Below are 16,389 nucleotides of genomic sequence, written 5' to 3'. Positions count from 1 at the left end.
GGCGCCAGCCCAGCAGGCGGCTGCACAAGCTGATGCTGCGCACCGGCTGCTTGTGCGCCATCTTGATTTCACTCATGGGCCGGGACAGCGTTCGCAGGTCCCACGTCTGTGTGCGGTGCGTCACAATGAGAAGTGCGGGGATTGCAAGGATGTGTGGAAAAGCGAATGCCGCCGCCAATCTCATGCCGAAGAACACCACACAAGGCACACAGCCATGACGCCGCCGGCGGGTGATGGGGCGCGTGCGTGCCGTACCGTACGTAGGTGGTGGAGTCTGGAGGACAGGGCACTTGTCCTGTCGTCAATCAAGCCGTCCGGCCTAGGTCCATGATGTGAGGAGCTAGATAGGTTGATCCCGTCTTAGCGCTAGCCCTCTTACACCGTCCTTAGTGGTCGCCTGTCCTAGGCGCAAGCCCAACACATTGTTCGCGTGTGGGGACGCCGCGTTGGCGAGAGCCACGGACGGCCCTAATACACCATGGGCAAAGGAACAACAACACAAAGCACATACAGTGGCCTGCGAGGTGCGGCGGGCACCTGTGCCCTCCTGTGCCCAGCCTGCTGGAGTCGCCACCGCCACCCTACGTGCTCCCACCGTCACCGGCACCAACGGGTGGGCCAACGCAACCGCCATCTAAGCGCTAACACCCCTGTCTTGTCCTGTCACCCGTAGCCTTGTACTGCCCTGCTTCGCTACTTCCGCGACTTCGACTTATACTCGCCGGCTTGCCATCCCCCACATGTCCGTCGCGCCCGGCTGCTGGACGCGCCCTGGGGTCCAGAGCAGGGTATTCGTTCTCCACGTCACTGGCTCGTGAACTGCGTCAGCAGGTCCCTCTTGTAACCAATGCAATCTGGACGCTTCTACCTGGCGTTTCCTCATTCGAATCCGTGAGTATCTTAGTATAACCTTGCAACTAGTTGGGCGACGGGGTCCACGCGCGGCTCGCACTGCTGACATGACTTCGGAGCTGCTCTGGACTGCTCCTTCCACCTGCCGCTACACTGCCCAAGCCCGCCCGACTACCTACGGTGATGTACAACGACTCGCACATGCAGCTCCAGTTCTCCTTGCCGCGCGACTGTTTTCTTACGGGATTGGTTCAACGTTAACCCCTGTCTTACACCGTCCTGAGTTGTCGCCTGTCCTAGGCGCAAGCTCAACACATTGTGGACGCCGCGTTATTGGCGAGAGCCACGGATGGCCCAATACACCATGTATGGGGGCATGTCGCACCTGTGGAGGGCACTGCTGGGCACTGTAAGGACAGTTGATTGGCGCTACATCCCACTTATCGACGATGCTTTAATCCCACTGTGCGTGGCGACTTCGTTCAAACTTCACCGGATAACCGTGCACCTGTCGTGGCTGCAGCCGCCAGCAGCCGCTGCTGCAACTGCTATCATCGTGCGAGCGTGGATGCAAGCGGGAGTGCAGGTGGCAGCCCCGGGGCTATTGCGGTGGCTTCGTTTGTTGGGATGAGGCACGGTGTTGGCAAGCGTGTGGGCAATAACGTCAGTCACATGCGCGAGGGCAAGGGGCAGCGTACGTGCTGCTGGCGTCCCCGCGTCGTCAAGCTCACCACTTGGCTCACTACCAAGCTCCACCGCTACCACGCTATGCGAGCCAAGTTCGTCTTCAGCAAAGGAACAACAGCACAAAGCACATACAGTGGCCTGCGAGGTGGCTTGCCCAGCCTGCTGGAGTCGCCACCGCCACCCTACGTGCTCCCACCGTCACCGACACCAACGGGCGGGCCAACGCAACCGCCATGGTCCCGACACCAGCAGACGCAGGCTGCGACCGCCAAGCAGCGCCACAAGCACCGCGCGTTCACGCACTGCTCGGGGGCGGAGCACCGGACGAACTGCGGCTACAACCAGCACCAGCGGTGGCAGCAGTGGCGTCCAGGGGTGGTGGCGTCTGAAGGCGGACACTGCGCTGTGCGCCTGGCAGTCCAGCCTGCTGACCGCCCGGACTGTGGATGTGCAGATCGTTCTCGGCCGCCTCGGCTACAAGTACAGCGGCGGTGCCGGGGCCGGCGGGCAGGGCGAGGCGGCAGTGCAGCCACCTGTGCGCGAGCTCGGCGTTGTGGACCTGCTGGCGCTGTAAGCCGCCACCGCCTGTCGACAGAAGCACCTGCAGGTCTACTGCCAGAAGCAGCGGGTGCTGTGCCGCGAGGCCGTGCGCCTGATGGGCGGAGAGCCGGAGGTGATGCAGCAGAAAGGCGTGGTGGGCTGGGGCGGCGGCAGCACGGGCTACCAATCAAGGCACGGCGGTCAGCCGGGCGGGTCAGCCGCCGCGCAAGGAGCGAGTTCGTGCGGCTGCTGCGTGAGCGGTTCGCGCGCCACGCACGTCATCGTGATCAACGAGTTCTGCACCAGCATGGTGAGGGCAAATAAAGTACACACCGACAGTACACGCCGACGCCATGCCTGCAGTGCAGGCGCCGCAGCCTGCGCCGCACGGAGCTGCAGCAGGGCGCGCGGCGCGGACTTCAACGTCCTGGTCGTCTGCAACGACTGCCACATGACGTGGGTGAGTGGGATTGACATGAGTGACGGTGATGACGGCTGGGACGTGCGTGGGCAGGGGCAGAAAGTTGCGTGGGCAGGGGCAGAAAGTACGTTGCATGGGCGACACGCGACACACTCCCCGCCCCCGCCCCCCACCATGTATGCTACCCGCACCCGCAGGACCGTGACGAGAACGCGTCCCTCAACATGCGACTGCTGTTGATCTTGCAGCTCCTGGGCCACGACCGGCCGGCGGTCTTCTGCCGGCAGGAGGACGGCGCGGCTTGTTGAAGTTGACTTAGTTGCTGGAGGTTCCCCGCTGCCGCCTCCCGACCCGTGTGGGGTCGCGGTGTCTGGGCGAGGCGCTCTTTGCGTGCAACCAGCCTGTTCAACCAGGTGTGTTTGTTTGAGGTTTATGTCGGTCATGCGACGCCTTGCAGTAAATGGCTGTGGGGGAGCGCTGAGACGGACATCCGTTGCGACAGGGAGGTTGGTGTGTATTTGTGGTCAGGAGATTGGTGTGTGTGGAGAGGTGCCACAGCTCACCACCCACTGAAGATGCCGGTGAGTGGGCAAAATTGGTGGTGTGCCAGCCAGCAGCCATCCAGCGGCTTTGTTGTGACGCTAGTGACGCAGTAACTCCGGTTGGACCCGGTTGGACCCGGTTGGACTACTCGCGCGCTCATGTGACGCCGCAATTTTTTGGGCTGAGCCCCCCGAGCGAAGCGATCCAGGGGGGGCGAAGCCCCCCAGGATTGCCCCTGTCCGTGCCTGCCTGCGTGCCTGCCTGCGTCGACAAAAAGTGCCAAACTGGCACAAACCGCGAGCGCCACGTATTATAAATTGCTATTCCCTATTGTAGAAAAATAGGCGGCAGGGAAAATTCGGCCGGAGCGAGAAGCGACCTCGTGAGTCCATGGACATCTTGACTTTCTTCAGTCCGCGAGTATAGCTCTCGGCCCCTAAATATCTTACATCCATGTATCAAAACATGTCGACGACAAGCGTCTTGGGGCAAGAATGTCGAAATTGTTTGCAACAGCCAAACCAAGCGTCCCCGAGCCTTAAATGTGTTGCGGCCCGGGATCCCGCGCCCGAGCCCGGCAAGCCGTTTGCGGTGCTTGAGTGGGATGTGGGTGAGGTGAATTTGGGATATCATGGACCGTGAAGTGGCGTGGGTAAGGTGGCGTGGCGTGGCGGGGACAGGGCATGTCGCTGCCTCGGCACGGCGTTGGCATAGTGGCCAGTCCCGCTGGATGGGCTTGCAAGGGTGCTGTTCATGTCGCCGGTGCCCATCGTCACATCCCTTGCGCTTCATGGGGCTCAGCCCATTTTCCAGCTGTACAAAGCTGACACCCCTTGTTTGTTTAATGCTGGGGTCTGGGCATACGATACACACTATTATGGGACTACTCCAGCCAAAAAACCTGCCCCTTACGCTGTCCCATCGCACCGACCCCTTTGCACCGGCTTGGTGGCATATGCACACTGTGCGTGAAGCAGGCAGGTGAAATATGAGTTATTCTCAAAGCCAGGAGAACTAGTCCGTTGGGATGGGGGCGTTTTGTGAGCTGGTCGATGGGCTGATGAAGCTAGTGTGAAAACTCTTACCTTGGTTTTATGCCACTGAACTTCTGCCTCTCAGATGTTACTGATCCGCAATATACAATTATCACTGTTTCACAATTAGGCCCGCGAGCGCAACGTCGCAGCCCGCAAAGACTGGCGGGTTAGGACAGCGCCCAATCGAAAAGAGCCCTGACATTCATTCAACGGCTAAATGTTCATCACGCTCGTTGCAGCTGGGCCTGGTGGGCCTGCTGGTTTGTAAGCTGACCCTTGCGCTCTTGCCCCGCTGACCGGGGCCTGGGGCGATGTCGAACGCTATCAAACCTCGTGGGCGTGGCCTATTTGTCCACGCACATCAGCGAGTGAAAGTTGAGGCCACGGTAAGCACTTTGGCGGGGCTCCCGAAGCCAGGCCTGGGTTTTAGCTGTCCTTCCTAGCTACCATTGAATATCAGCACTGAATACCAGCATCTTTCGCGGATTGGTGGTAAGTCGAGAATGTCAAGCAAGGATCCTGGGCAGCCATGTCATTCGCACGCGCCCACCGACCGCCCAGACTTCATTATAGGCAGCAGCAGCAACCAGCTGATATATGCTTATGCAGGGGCAACTCAGTGAATGATCGCCCAGCACAGCGGCTGCGCGTCGGGACCAGGCGGTCACGCTTTCTGTGTCTGGAAGTACCCTGGCGCGCTGGGGCCTTGTAATCTTCATAATGTCATAAGCGCATACATTTAACTTGGCGCTAAGCTCAAGGCGGCAGAACGTGTCAGTTTTCGCCGACCCTTCAGCACCGCTCGGCCCCTCCCCGCCTTGAATGTGGTCGCTCTGCTATCAATGCGCATGGCCTGCCTTCGCTTTTTACTGCACCACTTGGGAACAGGCGCTTTGGCGTATAATCCGTGAGTATCCGTCAACAGCTGTCGCGCCACTGGTCATCCTCGTCCTTGTTCTTGGCTTCGGTGAGTTGCGCAAGTAGGCATGCAGCACCAGGCAGCACTAAACGCGTGGAAGGTACACACGTGGTATGGCATGCCAGATGCACGTGCATGGGTGTGGGTGGGCCGGTTTGTTTTCGGTAGCTAGAATTTGTACCTGCATACGCACTCAGCCGCTGGGTACTGCGCGTCGGCAGAACCTAGCCAAGTGGCGAGTGCCCAGCACCGGGCATCAACGGGCATCAACTCCTGTACGGGAGCGCCGGGAGCATCATTAGGCCAGCCACTGCCGCCTGCATCGCCTGTCTGATTGCACGCACGTGGCCTTTGCCGCACGCGCAGGGCTGTGGGGCGTTGATCGCGTTGCCCGGAGCGAGGCACAGAGCTCCCGATCACGCGCCGAGGCCGCTGCTGTCAATGGTGGGTTAGTCACACGCGTAGATGTCCTGCTAGGGGTGCAATGGGACAGTGTTAAGGCAGGTTGCTTGGGAAGTCCCGTAGGGTGCAGCTGATTCCCAGACCCCAGCAGATAGCAAACAACTTGCAACGGCAGTGCATGTATGAGCGCGCGGCTGGTCGAATGCCGGAGTTACTGTACCGTCAAGGGCAGGATGGGGGCCAGCGGATCACGAGGCCTGAGGACAGCAAGGGTTCAGAGCTCGGGCGGGTGGCTGCATGTGCCGGTGCGCTTTCCAAATTCACTGCCGTCCCTGCCGCCTCATGCCCCGCTCGCGCCCTGCTGAATTCCTTCCTTCCACCGCAGCGGCGGGCTGGGTGCAGCAGCGTGTGAATGTGGCCGTGGCGCCGGTGATGCTGCTGACGGCCGTGGTGGAGACGCGGCCCGACTACGCATCGGCATCGGAGCTGTTTGCGGGCATGGCGCCAGCACTGCATGCACAGGTGGGTGACGTCGGCCTTGGGGCGCCTCCCTCCTCGTTATGATTGAACAACTAACGCACGGTGTAGCCGCCACACCCGCTCAAGCCCATGTCCTCCACAAACTCCCATTTCGGCGCGGTTGTGTAACCCCGGCGACAAAGCCGCCTCTGCCCTGTCCACCGTCCCCTTGCGCCCTGCCTACAGACGCCGCCGGGCTCCCTCCGGCGGCTGCTCCTGGCGCCGGCCGGCGTCATTCGCAACGTGTTCCCGATCCAGGGCAACGAACGCGCCGTTGGCCTGGACCTGCTAAACGACACGGTGTCGGGCGTACCGCAGCGGTACAGCGGCATCCTCGCCGCTGTACAGGCACGCGGCGTCACCATGAATGGCCCGTATGTTCTGCTGAACGGCGGCGTCGGCATCGGAGTCAACGCGCCCATATTCGTGCCCGCATCCAGCCCGGCCCAGCGCTTCGGGCAGCCAGACGCCGTCAGTGACTACTGCGGCGCGCCGTGCGCCTACAACTCCAGCGCGGGGCTGGCGTTCTGGGGACTGGTGAGGGCATTCTTGGGGGCAGCAGCGCAGTTAGGGATTCCGTACACCATCGGGGGAGGGGCGCGAGGTGGAGGGTATGCACGCATGCGTGGGCCATGTGTGCGACCCTGCGCCACATCGGCATATACACCGGTCTTTCGCCGCCGGCGCTGGCCCTAGGACTTGCACCGCCCCTGTGTTCAAGCTTACGTGCGTACCCTGCTCTCGCGCCTGGTGCAGGCGGGTGTGGTGATCGATGTGGCAGCACTGGTGGGCGGTGGCAACTCGCCGCTGCAGCCACTGGAGGCTGCCGGCTACCGCTTTCGGCTGACGGCCCCGCAGGCGCCCGTCAACATGCGGCTGGTGGCGGGCTCGGGCGGCGAGCCGGTGGACCCGGTGGTGGTGCCGGTGCAGCTGCCCAACAACGTGGTGCGTGTGTGTATGAGCGTGTGTGTGTGTGTGCTTGTGTGTGTGTGTGTGTGTGTGTGTGTGTGTGTGTGTGTGTGTGTGTGTAAGAACGAAACGACAGCCCGCCCAGACGACGCCGGTGTGTATCTATGCTATATGCGAACGTAACCCTACCTCCTCCCGAACCGCGTGTGCCCTCGCGGCCCTGTAGTGGCTGCTGAGCGTGTCGCTGGCAAATGGGCCCTGGCGCCCCGAGTGGTTCGGCGGCCTGGTGGCGGCGGTGGTGGTGGTGGCGGTGGCGCTGTCCGGCATGATGTTCGCAGCGCTGGTGTCCAGGTGCGTGCGTGCATGTGTGTATGGGGGCCCAGGCGCATGCGCGAGAGCGGGCAGCTGTGCTGTGCTGTGCTGCGAGGCGGCTGGTGGTGAGACATGCCGTGACTTGCGGCGCCTGCACGCGGCCGCGGCACTAGCATCAACCGTCGCTTGCGCCCCCGGGCACATAACCCCCCGCTTCGTTCATACGGCCCACAGGCGCAAGCACGAGCAGCTACTCATGGCAATACTGCCAAAAGAGATGATCGACGTGAGTGATCGCGTGTTGGCTTCCTGTTGCGTGTGGTGGCACAGCGGGCATGCTCGCGGAGACGGCTGGTGCAGCGCGCGCACGCACACAGCACAAGGCCTGCTGCTGCGTTGCGTGTCGCGTGTGGTTGGCTGTCTTCGCAGTACCGAGGTTTGTGGCACATCACCACAAGTTGACCCACCTTCACTGCAACCGCTGGCCTCTTGTCCAAATACGTAACAGGACCTGACGTCCAAGAGTGTTGTCCAGCTCGGACCCGCCATCGTACGCACCGGTAAGAGACCCTCGCAGCAGCCCGTTCTGCACCTATCAGTACTGCTTCGCGACGCGCCTCGCACAGCCGACTGTATGCAGTCAGCCGCGCCCAACGTGTCTTTTGACGTAACAGCTCCAATTTTCCCTTAAGCGTGCCTTGACACCCTTGCCTTGCCTCTGCCACATCCTAACGCGTGGTGCACGCCTGCCGCACAGATACGCCCGCTGACGTGTTGCTGCGAATGATGGGCGAGCTGCTGAGCGGCAACATGCCGCCAACCCGTGATGTCGTGTTTATCCGGACAGCGCTGCTGTGAGTGGTTGGCGGTGTGAGCAGTCGCGGCTGGCCATACGTGCGGCGCCAGTGCTGATGCCGTTGCGCCGCTTTTGTCCATCTGCCACGCACCTTGCCTGGCCCAATGCTGGGAACCACTGCCGCCCCCGGGCGCTTCCATCGCTCGCCATGCCTGCCCGCCTTAGTATCCTTGTGTTTAAGCCCCCCCCCCTCTGCCTCCACCTATTCACGCCAGTCGCAACATGGATGTCTACCAGCCCCTCAACCTGCACGGCCAAATCAAAGGAGCCAACCTGGACGTGAGTGTTTAGGGGTGGGGATGCAATCCTTAGGGCGCTGCATGCATGAGAACTATGTGCACGCACGCAGAAGCCGTGCGCCAGCCCGGCCTCCCTCGCTGCAACCCGTACGTGACAACGATGCGCCTGCAATTGTATCCTCCTGACCTAGCTGCCCCGCATGTTGCCCCCGCCCACTGCCTCCAAAACCAAAATTCTGGTTCCAACAGACGGACGTGATGCAAGCACTGATGAAGCAGTTGGGTGCCTTGCCGGGTGGCGTTGAGTTCATGATGGATGATGACAATGACCGGCCCGGCGGCAGCGCCGGCGCCATCATCATCAACCCCTCTGACATGGGCGACGGTCTGGGCGGCGGCGGCGTGTGGGGCCTGACAGATGACGACATCACCGCCACAACCTCGCCGTACATGAGCCGTACACTGACGCCGCCGCACGGCCACACCTACAGCTTCGAGACGCTGTCCGGTGCGCTGGCTGCGTTGCTGGCGCCTCCGCCCGCGCTGCTGCTCCCGCACCCGGCGCACGCCGCGCGGCAGCAGTCCCTGGCACAGTCGCAGCCCCAGCAGGCGCAGCAGTCACACATGTCGCTGCAGCTGCAACTGCAGCACCAGCTACAGCAGCAGATGCACGGCGCCAGCGGCGCCGGGCTCAGCAACACGCAGCTCATGCTGCTGAGCGCTCGGGACGCCGCGGGCTCCCACGGCCAGGTGCCACTGCAGCACCAGAACCAGCAGCACCAGCACCAGCACTCGCCGTTCGTGCTGCCCATGAAGCAGCAGGCCACATCGCACGCCGCAGCCGGCACCGCCAGCACCGCACATAGCGACATTCCTGGCGCCGAGCCTACAGCCCATCTGTCCAGCGCCGCGCGCGACTGCCTGCTGCAGCCCAGCTCAGCTGCCGGCGGTAGCGGCGGCGGCGGAATGCTGGCGGTGGCTGCGGACGTCATAGCCACACAGTTCGCCAAGCGCTCCGGCACCGGCGGCAGTCTGTCCACCTACAGCCGCGCACCCTCGGCCGCGATGGGCGGCGCCGCCACCATGTCAGGCGCCGCCGGCGCTGCCGTCATGCCGCTAGCGCCCAGCCTGCTGAGCGGCGGCGCCGGCTTTGGCACGCCGGCGGCTAGCGGCCGTATGGCGCGGGTCGTGGTCATGTCGGCGTGTGCCGCTGCCGCCGCCGGTGCCCCCGGCACGCCGCTCAGCATGTGCATGGACGCGGCGGACCCGACGATGGAGGCGGCAGCCGGCGCCTTGCACACGGGCACGGGCCTGAGCAGCGCCGCCACCGCGCAGTTTGACTGCCTGCCCACAGGCGGCCTCACTGCGCTCATGAACAGCCCCTCTGAGGCGGCCCTTGCGACAGGCACCGGCTCGCCCGTGCACCACCACCACCAGCCACAGCACCAGCAGTCACAGCTTCAGTCGCAGCCGCAGCAGCCGTTGGCGCCGTCGGCGCCGCCCTCTCAGGTGCGGCCGCGCAGCAGCCTGAAAGCCGCGGTGCTGGCGCTGGGCGCGGCGGTGGTGGGCAGTGGCCGCCGCACCGCCGCCGGCGACGTGGCGAGCTCCCTGGCGGCTGGCAGCACGGCGCCGGCGGCGGCGCCGGCGCAGCTCCCGCAGCCTCTTTCGCCGGTGGCGGCCAGCGGACCGCTGCTGCCGGTGTCCCCCACGCAGACGCACATGCACACGCACTCAACGTGCGGGACTGGCTCGTGTGTGGGCGGCGGTGCGCCTGTTTTGCCGCCGGCGGCGCATGTGATGGTCGCGCTGCCGCCTCCGCCGCCGCCAGTGATTGAGGAGGTGGAGCGGCTTCTCGCGCACGCCGACGGCTGGCAGTTCAACACGTGGCGGCTGGCGGAGGCGACCGGCGGTCACGCGCTGTCGGCGCTTGGGTTCTTCCTGCTGCAGCGTGAGGGGCTGATCGACAAGTTCAAGATTAAACGCACCAGGCTGGCCAGGTGGGCCGCCAGCCAGACAGCTGCATATGTGCCGGGCTGACAGCGATTTGCACGTGATGAGCAACGGCTATCCTAGGCGCACATGGGAGTCCTGTCCAGTCCCACCGCCTGCTGTTGTTGAGTCTTGAAATCCCGTACCGTAATCAACCACGCGGCCCTTGCCGATTGTTCTGCTCTGCGCAGGCTGCTTCTGGCAGTGGAGCAGGGGTACCCCTCCAACCCCTACCACAACGCCACGCACGCGGCGGATGTGCTGCAGACACTGCACGTGCTGCTTCACGGCGCCGGACTGGCGACCAACTATGTGGACCGGCTGGGACTGCTGGCTGCCTACTTCGCGGCGGTGAGTACGGTAGTTGTACACACGTGGCCTGTGTGTAGGCGTGGCTGAGGCCTGCTGGTGTGGCGCTGCTGCCTGCCTCGGCCTCGCCCTTTCATGAATGCGTTAATGCGGTCTGCCCATCTTCGTGTTTTACGGGCGAGCAGCTCATTGTGCCGCGCTATCGGCTCCGCATGTAGAAGCGCGACATGCCCACGCACTTTGTATCATATCCTGAGTTTGCTTGTGTGTGCCTTGATGGACAGATTATTCACGACCACGGCCACCCCGGCCTGACCAACGACTTCCTGATCGCCACGTCTGATGCGCTGGCGGTTCGTTACAACGACCGTAAGTTGCAGTAAGGCTGAGTTGTCTCGTAGCGAGGTGATACGCATTGCCCGGAGGCCTGGACGCGTTCGCGGCTGCTGCTGTGGGGCCTCTCTGTGTCTTGCCCCCGCGCCCGCATGTCCCCGAGGTAGCTCACAGCGTGCACTGATGACCCCTGCGGCCGTGCCAGCACCAGCACCAGCACCAACACACACACAACGCACACACACACACACACACATACACACACAGTGCTATGTTTCCCTTGGCCACACGCACACGGACGGCACGCAACACGGTGTCCCTGGTAATGCACACCAACAGGCTCGCCGCTGGAGAACCACCACGCCGCCTCCGCCTTTGCGCTGCTGCTGCGACCTGAGTGCGACATCACATCGCAGCTGAGCACCCAGGACAAAGCCGCCTTCCGCAAGCAGGTGCGCCTGGCGGCGGGGCGAGGTTGGGGCGCGGGCTTGCATGGTGGCGTGCACCTGTTGCGAATGTGTCAGAGCGCGTAACAATTCCCGCGTGCAATGCTGCTGGTGTGTGCGCTGCAGGTGATCGACATGGTTCTGGCCACGGACATGAAGCAGCACTTCGCCATCCTCTCCCATTTCAAAACGGTGCACCGACTGGGCGCCTACACGCCGGGCGCGGCCGCAGCCGGCGCCAACGGATCGCCGGCCGGCCCTAGGGCCCCGGCGGCAGCAGTTCGGGGCTCCAACGAGTAAGCCGAACACCGTACACTCGCTGCCCCAAGCCGCGCACGCCTTCCTCGCTCTGCACCCCCTTTACTTATATCTCGTGGACCTGTTTGCGGCCCCACTGACATCGCAATGTGGTTGCTCTTGTTGCCCGTTGCAGGGACGCGCCTGCCGGCAAGGAGGGCGCGGCTGCCAAGAGCTCCAACTCGCAGACGGCGCAGCCCGGCCCTGCGGCGGGCGGCGTCAACGGTGGCAGAACCTTCCGGCGCACCTCCCTCCTCATGCTTGATGGCACGACTGCAGGGGCCAACACCAATGCTGGCGATGGCGAGAGCCGGCGGGCGTCGGTTTGCACGTTGGCCAACAGCCCGACGCCGACGGCACCCGTACCCCTGGATGAAACAGAGAGGCTGCTGACGCTGCAGGTGGGCCGGGTTGCAGCGGTGCTGCTGGCTGTTGCTTTTTTATTCAAAGTTTGGCAATGCTGCACCTGTTGCGGTGCAGGGTAAGGGTTGTCGCGCGCGGGTGCTTCACACTTGTGTACCGCACGCACAGCATTCTGCTGCGCACGTCCCCTCAAACCCCATCCACATGCTGCCTCCGTGCCTGCGCGCACAGCTCATTGTGTTTCCCTGCCTTGCGCATTCTGACACTCGCAACCCGATGCTGCACCAGGTTGCCCTCAAGGTTGCGGACATTGGCCACCTGGGCGAGGTGCTGCCTGTGCACGAGAGGTGCGTGTGCGTGTGCGTGCCGTTGTCGTGCACGCTGACGTGGATGCTCGGGAGGACTGGGTGGATGGGCCGAGTGGTCAGCAGGCAGCTGCGGGTTATTCGGATGGGGTGGTGTGTTAAAAAACGAAACGAAAGCCCGCCCAATGACGCGACGGAGGGCTGATGTATGTGCGTGCGCTGCAGGTGGCTGGGTGTGCTGGAGGAGGAGTTCTTCAACCAAGGCGACAAGGAGAGGGAGCTGGGTATCCCCATTAGCCCACTTTTCGACCGCGCCAAGCAGGGCGTGAGCAAGAGCCAAGTGGTGAGTGATTCCATTCGTACATACATACATACTACATTAGCAAAGATGACTACCCCTACTTGTGCTAGCTCCAGCAACTTCCGGCTCACTGGAACCGTCATGCTATAAGCGTTCTACCCCCTGCCTGCCTTTGGGGCGGACGGGGAGCAGTTCATTACATCCAACGCGTTCCAAGTAGTTGATGTGGAGTTCAAGGTTCTAGATGAGTGCAGCGTTGTCGAAACCCGGCCGTTCGTTGCCAGCAGCATGTGCCATGCCCAGGGCTGCAAACAGAGCCCTCATGGCCATCGGAAACAAGCGATGCTATGTCCAGAAGGCAGTCCAGTTGCGCAAGTCCTGGGAGCTCGTTGCACAGACCTGCGACAGCCAGCCCCATACCGGCCTTCGCCTGGCGCAACCAGAGGAAGGACATGCAAGGAGGCCGTAGCGTCAAGCTGGACTACGGCAAGCGAGAGCCGCCGGGCCGCGACGGAACGCGGCAGGCGCAGCAGCAGCAAGTGGACGGCAGCCGCCGCCGCAGCAGCATTTCAACTTACTTGCACGGCTGGTGGCAGGGGTTACACACGCATGCATGCATACAGAGCCTTCTCTGTCGACCCTGTCCCCTTGTTTGTTTCCTGACACAGCCTCCTTGCCTTTACTTGAGCCCTACCGGCGGCACATGTACGCGGCGCACAACCACTCGCCCTGCCTGGCCGTCCAACAAATTAAGGCATTCAAGTCATGCCCGCATTGTGTGCTTGTGTGACAGGGCTTTTATGATTTTGTGGCGCTGCCTCTGGTGCACGCGCTGTCGTCGGCCTTCCCCGGGGCGCGGCCGCTTATGCAGTCCTTCGTCGCCAACTACGATCACTGGCGGGCGGTGGAGGCAAAGCAACAGGCCGCCAACGCGCTCCTGATGTCGACACATGGCAGCGTTGCAATGGGCTCCAACGGTGGTGGAGGAGGAGGCGGCGGCGGAGGAGGAGGAGGTGGAGGAGGAGGAGGAGGAGGAGGAGGAGGAGGAGGAGGAGGAGACGGCGGCAGCGGCAGCGATGGCAACAAGGGCGACCCTGCGGCTGGCGGCGGGAGCCGCAGCGGCGGCCCTGCAGTGGCGGCGGCCGCGGCGCCAAGCGGGAAGAGCGCCAAGCCCGGCCCGCGGCTTTTGGGCATGTTCACACACAGCAACGCGGGAGGCAAGGCAGGTGACGGCGACGGCGCGCCCGCAGACGAGGAGGCCGGCGGCAGTGGCTCACTGAACAAGATGTTCGCTCAGGAGGTGTCGCGCGGGTCAGGCCCCAACCGGCGCGGCTCGCCTGCTGTCGCGGTGGCGGTGGTTAGCTCTCAGCCGCAGCCCCCACGTGCTTAGGTGCCACCGGCGGGGTGGCCTGGAGATATTTGGTCGTACATGTACATTCGTACGCCCGGGCGCCGGTCTACAGCATTGTTATTGCTCCCGGAAGATTATCTTTCTGTATCTGTCCGTGCGTCCTCCGCTTTGTGTCGGCTATATGGGACATGAAAAAGGCAAAGCAAGTGCCTAATGTAGTTGCGGCCGGATAAACAAAATTGCACCCAGCCCAGGCACCGACGATCATGGAAATACGTCGCCCCCACGCCGGAGACTGCCCAGCCCCCCGTCCTCCGCTAAGGCTGTTGCAAAGCCTGCGTGTGCAAGTGCTGTGTCAGTGGCTGCTTGCTTCTGAGTAGCTGATACATGGAACTGCTTTCTAAGCTCCAAAGTTTGCAATGAGGAAGCGCTGTGCGTAGCTGCTTCACTTTCTTAGGGCCGCTTGGACGGAAGGGCAATCCGGTGAGGAAACCTTGAAGTTTGGGAGATCACACAGTACGTGAGCACGTGTTACGTGGGCACGGGTTATGGTGGGGTGATGGCCTGTCCAGGGCGTGGGCCCTTTGTCATGCCCCAGGAGTGACAACTGGCCGAGCGCGACAGCTTCATCGCAACTGCTGAATCTGCCTGAACATCTGGGCTTAAAACCGCTTTCATAAACAATCTGATTTGATACAGAGGACGCGTGGGTGTGGAAATGGGAAACATTTTAACGAGTTCAGGTGAGGGCCAAGATTTGGGCCATGGGGGGTTCAGCATTGCGGCGGGTGGGTTACCTGATTCTTCCAATTGCTTCGCATTACCTCGCGAACTTCTGCCGCATGACGCAGGGGCGTGCATGACTAGCAGCACGTGTTCGGCGGGTGGGAGGACGAGGCACCTTAAAGCGCCCTGCGCTGTCGACTAGCAGACGTCGAGGGCTACGAGCACACGTGCTCCCATCATGTGGCTTGACAGGCAGGTGTTTTGGGCAGGACTGTGTGATGCTGCATTGCAGGAGTTTGTTGTGTTGGTGTTTTGCCGGGATCAGAAGGCTGGTTGGCAGGGCCTTGGGCCGCCGTGGGTGAGACTGCCGCAGGTAGGCCGAACATGTCGTGTGCAGTGCGAGCCATGGCTGCAGCACCATGGCTGGCTCGCGTTCTAAATGGATTAGCAGTCACCGCGCAGTCAAATTTTGTGGTCGTCACGGTCTGTGATGAGGCGCGGGCTCATACGCCAGTCTTGCGAAAGTGAGGCTGGCTTGAAGGAACAGGTGTGGGTGTGCGAGGGGTGGTTAGGGATCGCACCAAACGCCGGGCCATTGCTTGCACAATGTGCGCGTTGGCCGCTGCTGAGAATGCCCGAACAAATGCGAAGACGCGGGGAGGTGTTGGGTAAGCTAGGACGGTTATAGGACGGTAATAGCGGCCGACGGCTGAGGGGCCGGATCCGGCCTTCTGGTGGTCAATGCGGGTTTGTGCACGTCTTTGATTTTGTTTGGGCGGTGGAGGGAGGATACGCCCGCGTGACTAATCGACGGGGCGGCGCCAGTTGTCTGGGGAATCGTTTCCACCATCCGCAATGGATGCGGATGTTACAGAGGGGACAGTCCCAGCTCCCGAAGACGCCGAGCCATCACATGCTATCAGGGCCCAACCCCGACTTTGCTGCAAACCCTCCCGCGGGCAAAGTCCGTGTGACTCCGCGCACAGTGAGTCCTAGCCAAGCCTCAACCCGCCAGAGCCCCACCGCTGTGCCTCAACGCCACAAGCCTAGGCACAGGAGTGCCGGGAAACGTCTAGGCCGCAGGACACACGCACAGCGCACGCACTAACCAGGGCGCAAGCGTCCAGGTACTAGAACGGTCGCCCACACGTGCATCCTGCCCACACACAGAGCCACCAACCACAAAAGGGATTGTTGATGCACGCGGCGTGCTGTCCGCTCCAGCTGACTGTTTGCAATGTTGACATGAGGAAAACGGGTTTGCGGGAGGTATAGACGTCGTGTGCAGTAGACAAGTAGTAGTTTTTGCGCTGAGCACCCCCGAGTGCAGCGCCCACCTGGAACGCCACGTCATGTCCCCGGTCTGAGGCCGCAAGCGTCTACATCATCTCCCGGTCATAGCTGGGGTTGGTTTGTACAGGCACCGCCCGCCATGTGTCCAGCCACGTCCGCTGTCAAGAACCAGCACAGCAGGCAACAAACCCACCAGCAGTAAATCCTACCACACACTGATGATGATGATGTGTTACGGGGTTGGAAGTGTGCATTCCTGAACCTGTAACGAGACTGTAACGAGACTAACCGACTAACACACTGTGCCATGCTATGCTCCTCAGCAAAGACTGCTAACCAGACACCACTTTGCTTTGGGGGCTCAGCCCAAGGCTACGTCTGGGAGATGAGGTACATGCTTGCGGCCAGGGGTGCCCCTGCTTGCGGCCTGTGTTCTGGAC

The 16,389-nt window shown here is 62.5% G+C and overlaps 2 protein-coding genes across 2 annotated transcripts; both read left to right on the top strand.

Annotated features, from left to right (window-relative positions):
* Nucleotides 1–903: 903 nt before the first annotated feature.
* CHLRE_02g109126v5 (uncharacterized protein) lies at nt 904–3,189 on the top strand. Its single transcript, XM_043059848.1, has 4 exons — nt 904–1,261; nt 1,994–2,109; nt 2,443–2,539; nt 2,698–3,189. The coding sequence occupies exons 1-4, from the start codon at nt 1,202–1,204 to the stop codon at nt 2,806–2,808; spliced, it is 384 nt and encodes a 127-aa protein (XP_042927482.1). The 5' UTR covers nt 904–1,201; the 3' UTR covers nt 2,809–3,189.
* Nucleotides 3,190–3,883: 694 nt separating this feature from the next.
* CHLRE_02g109100v5 (uncharacterized protein) lies at nt 3,884–15,599 on the top strand. Its single transcript, XM_043059847.1, has 20 exons — nt 3,884–4,466; nt 4,969–5,047; nt 5,366–5,443; nt 5,787–5,923; nt 6,107–6,457; nt 6,677–6,865; nt 7,056–7,180; nt 7,376–7,427; nt 7,650–7,701; nt 7,899–7,995; nt 8,213–8,276; nt 8,486–10,233; nt 10,417–10,576; nt 10,819–10,903; nt 11,207–11,319; nt 11,440–11,609; nt 11,747–12,011; nt 12,262–12,320; nt 12,504–12,621; nt 13,373–15,599. Exons 1-20 carry the CDS (start codon nt 4,392–4,394, stop codon nt 13,967–13,969), a joined length of 4,614 nt encoding a protein of 1,537 aa, XP_042927481.1. The 5' UTR covers nt 3,884–4,391; the 3' UTR covers nt 13,970–15,599.
* The last annotated feature ends 790 nt before the right edge of the window (nt 15,600–16,389 follow it).

This window comes from Chlamydomonas reinhardtii, chromosome 2 (assembly GCF_000002595.2).
Source record: "Chlamydomonas reinhardtii strain CC-503 cw92 mt+ chromosome 2, whole genome shotgun sequence".
NCBI lineage: Eukaryota > Viridiplantae > Chlorophyta > Chlorophyceae > Chlamydomonadales > Chlamydomonadaceae > Chlamydomonas > Chlamydomonas reinhardtii.
The sequence above is the reverse complement of the archived record's forward strand: the minus strand, read 5'-3'. Positions and strand labels throughout refer to the sequence as shown.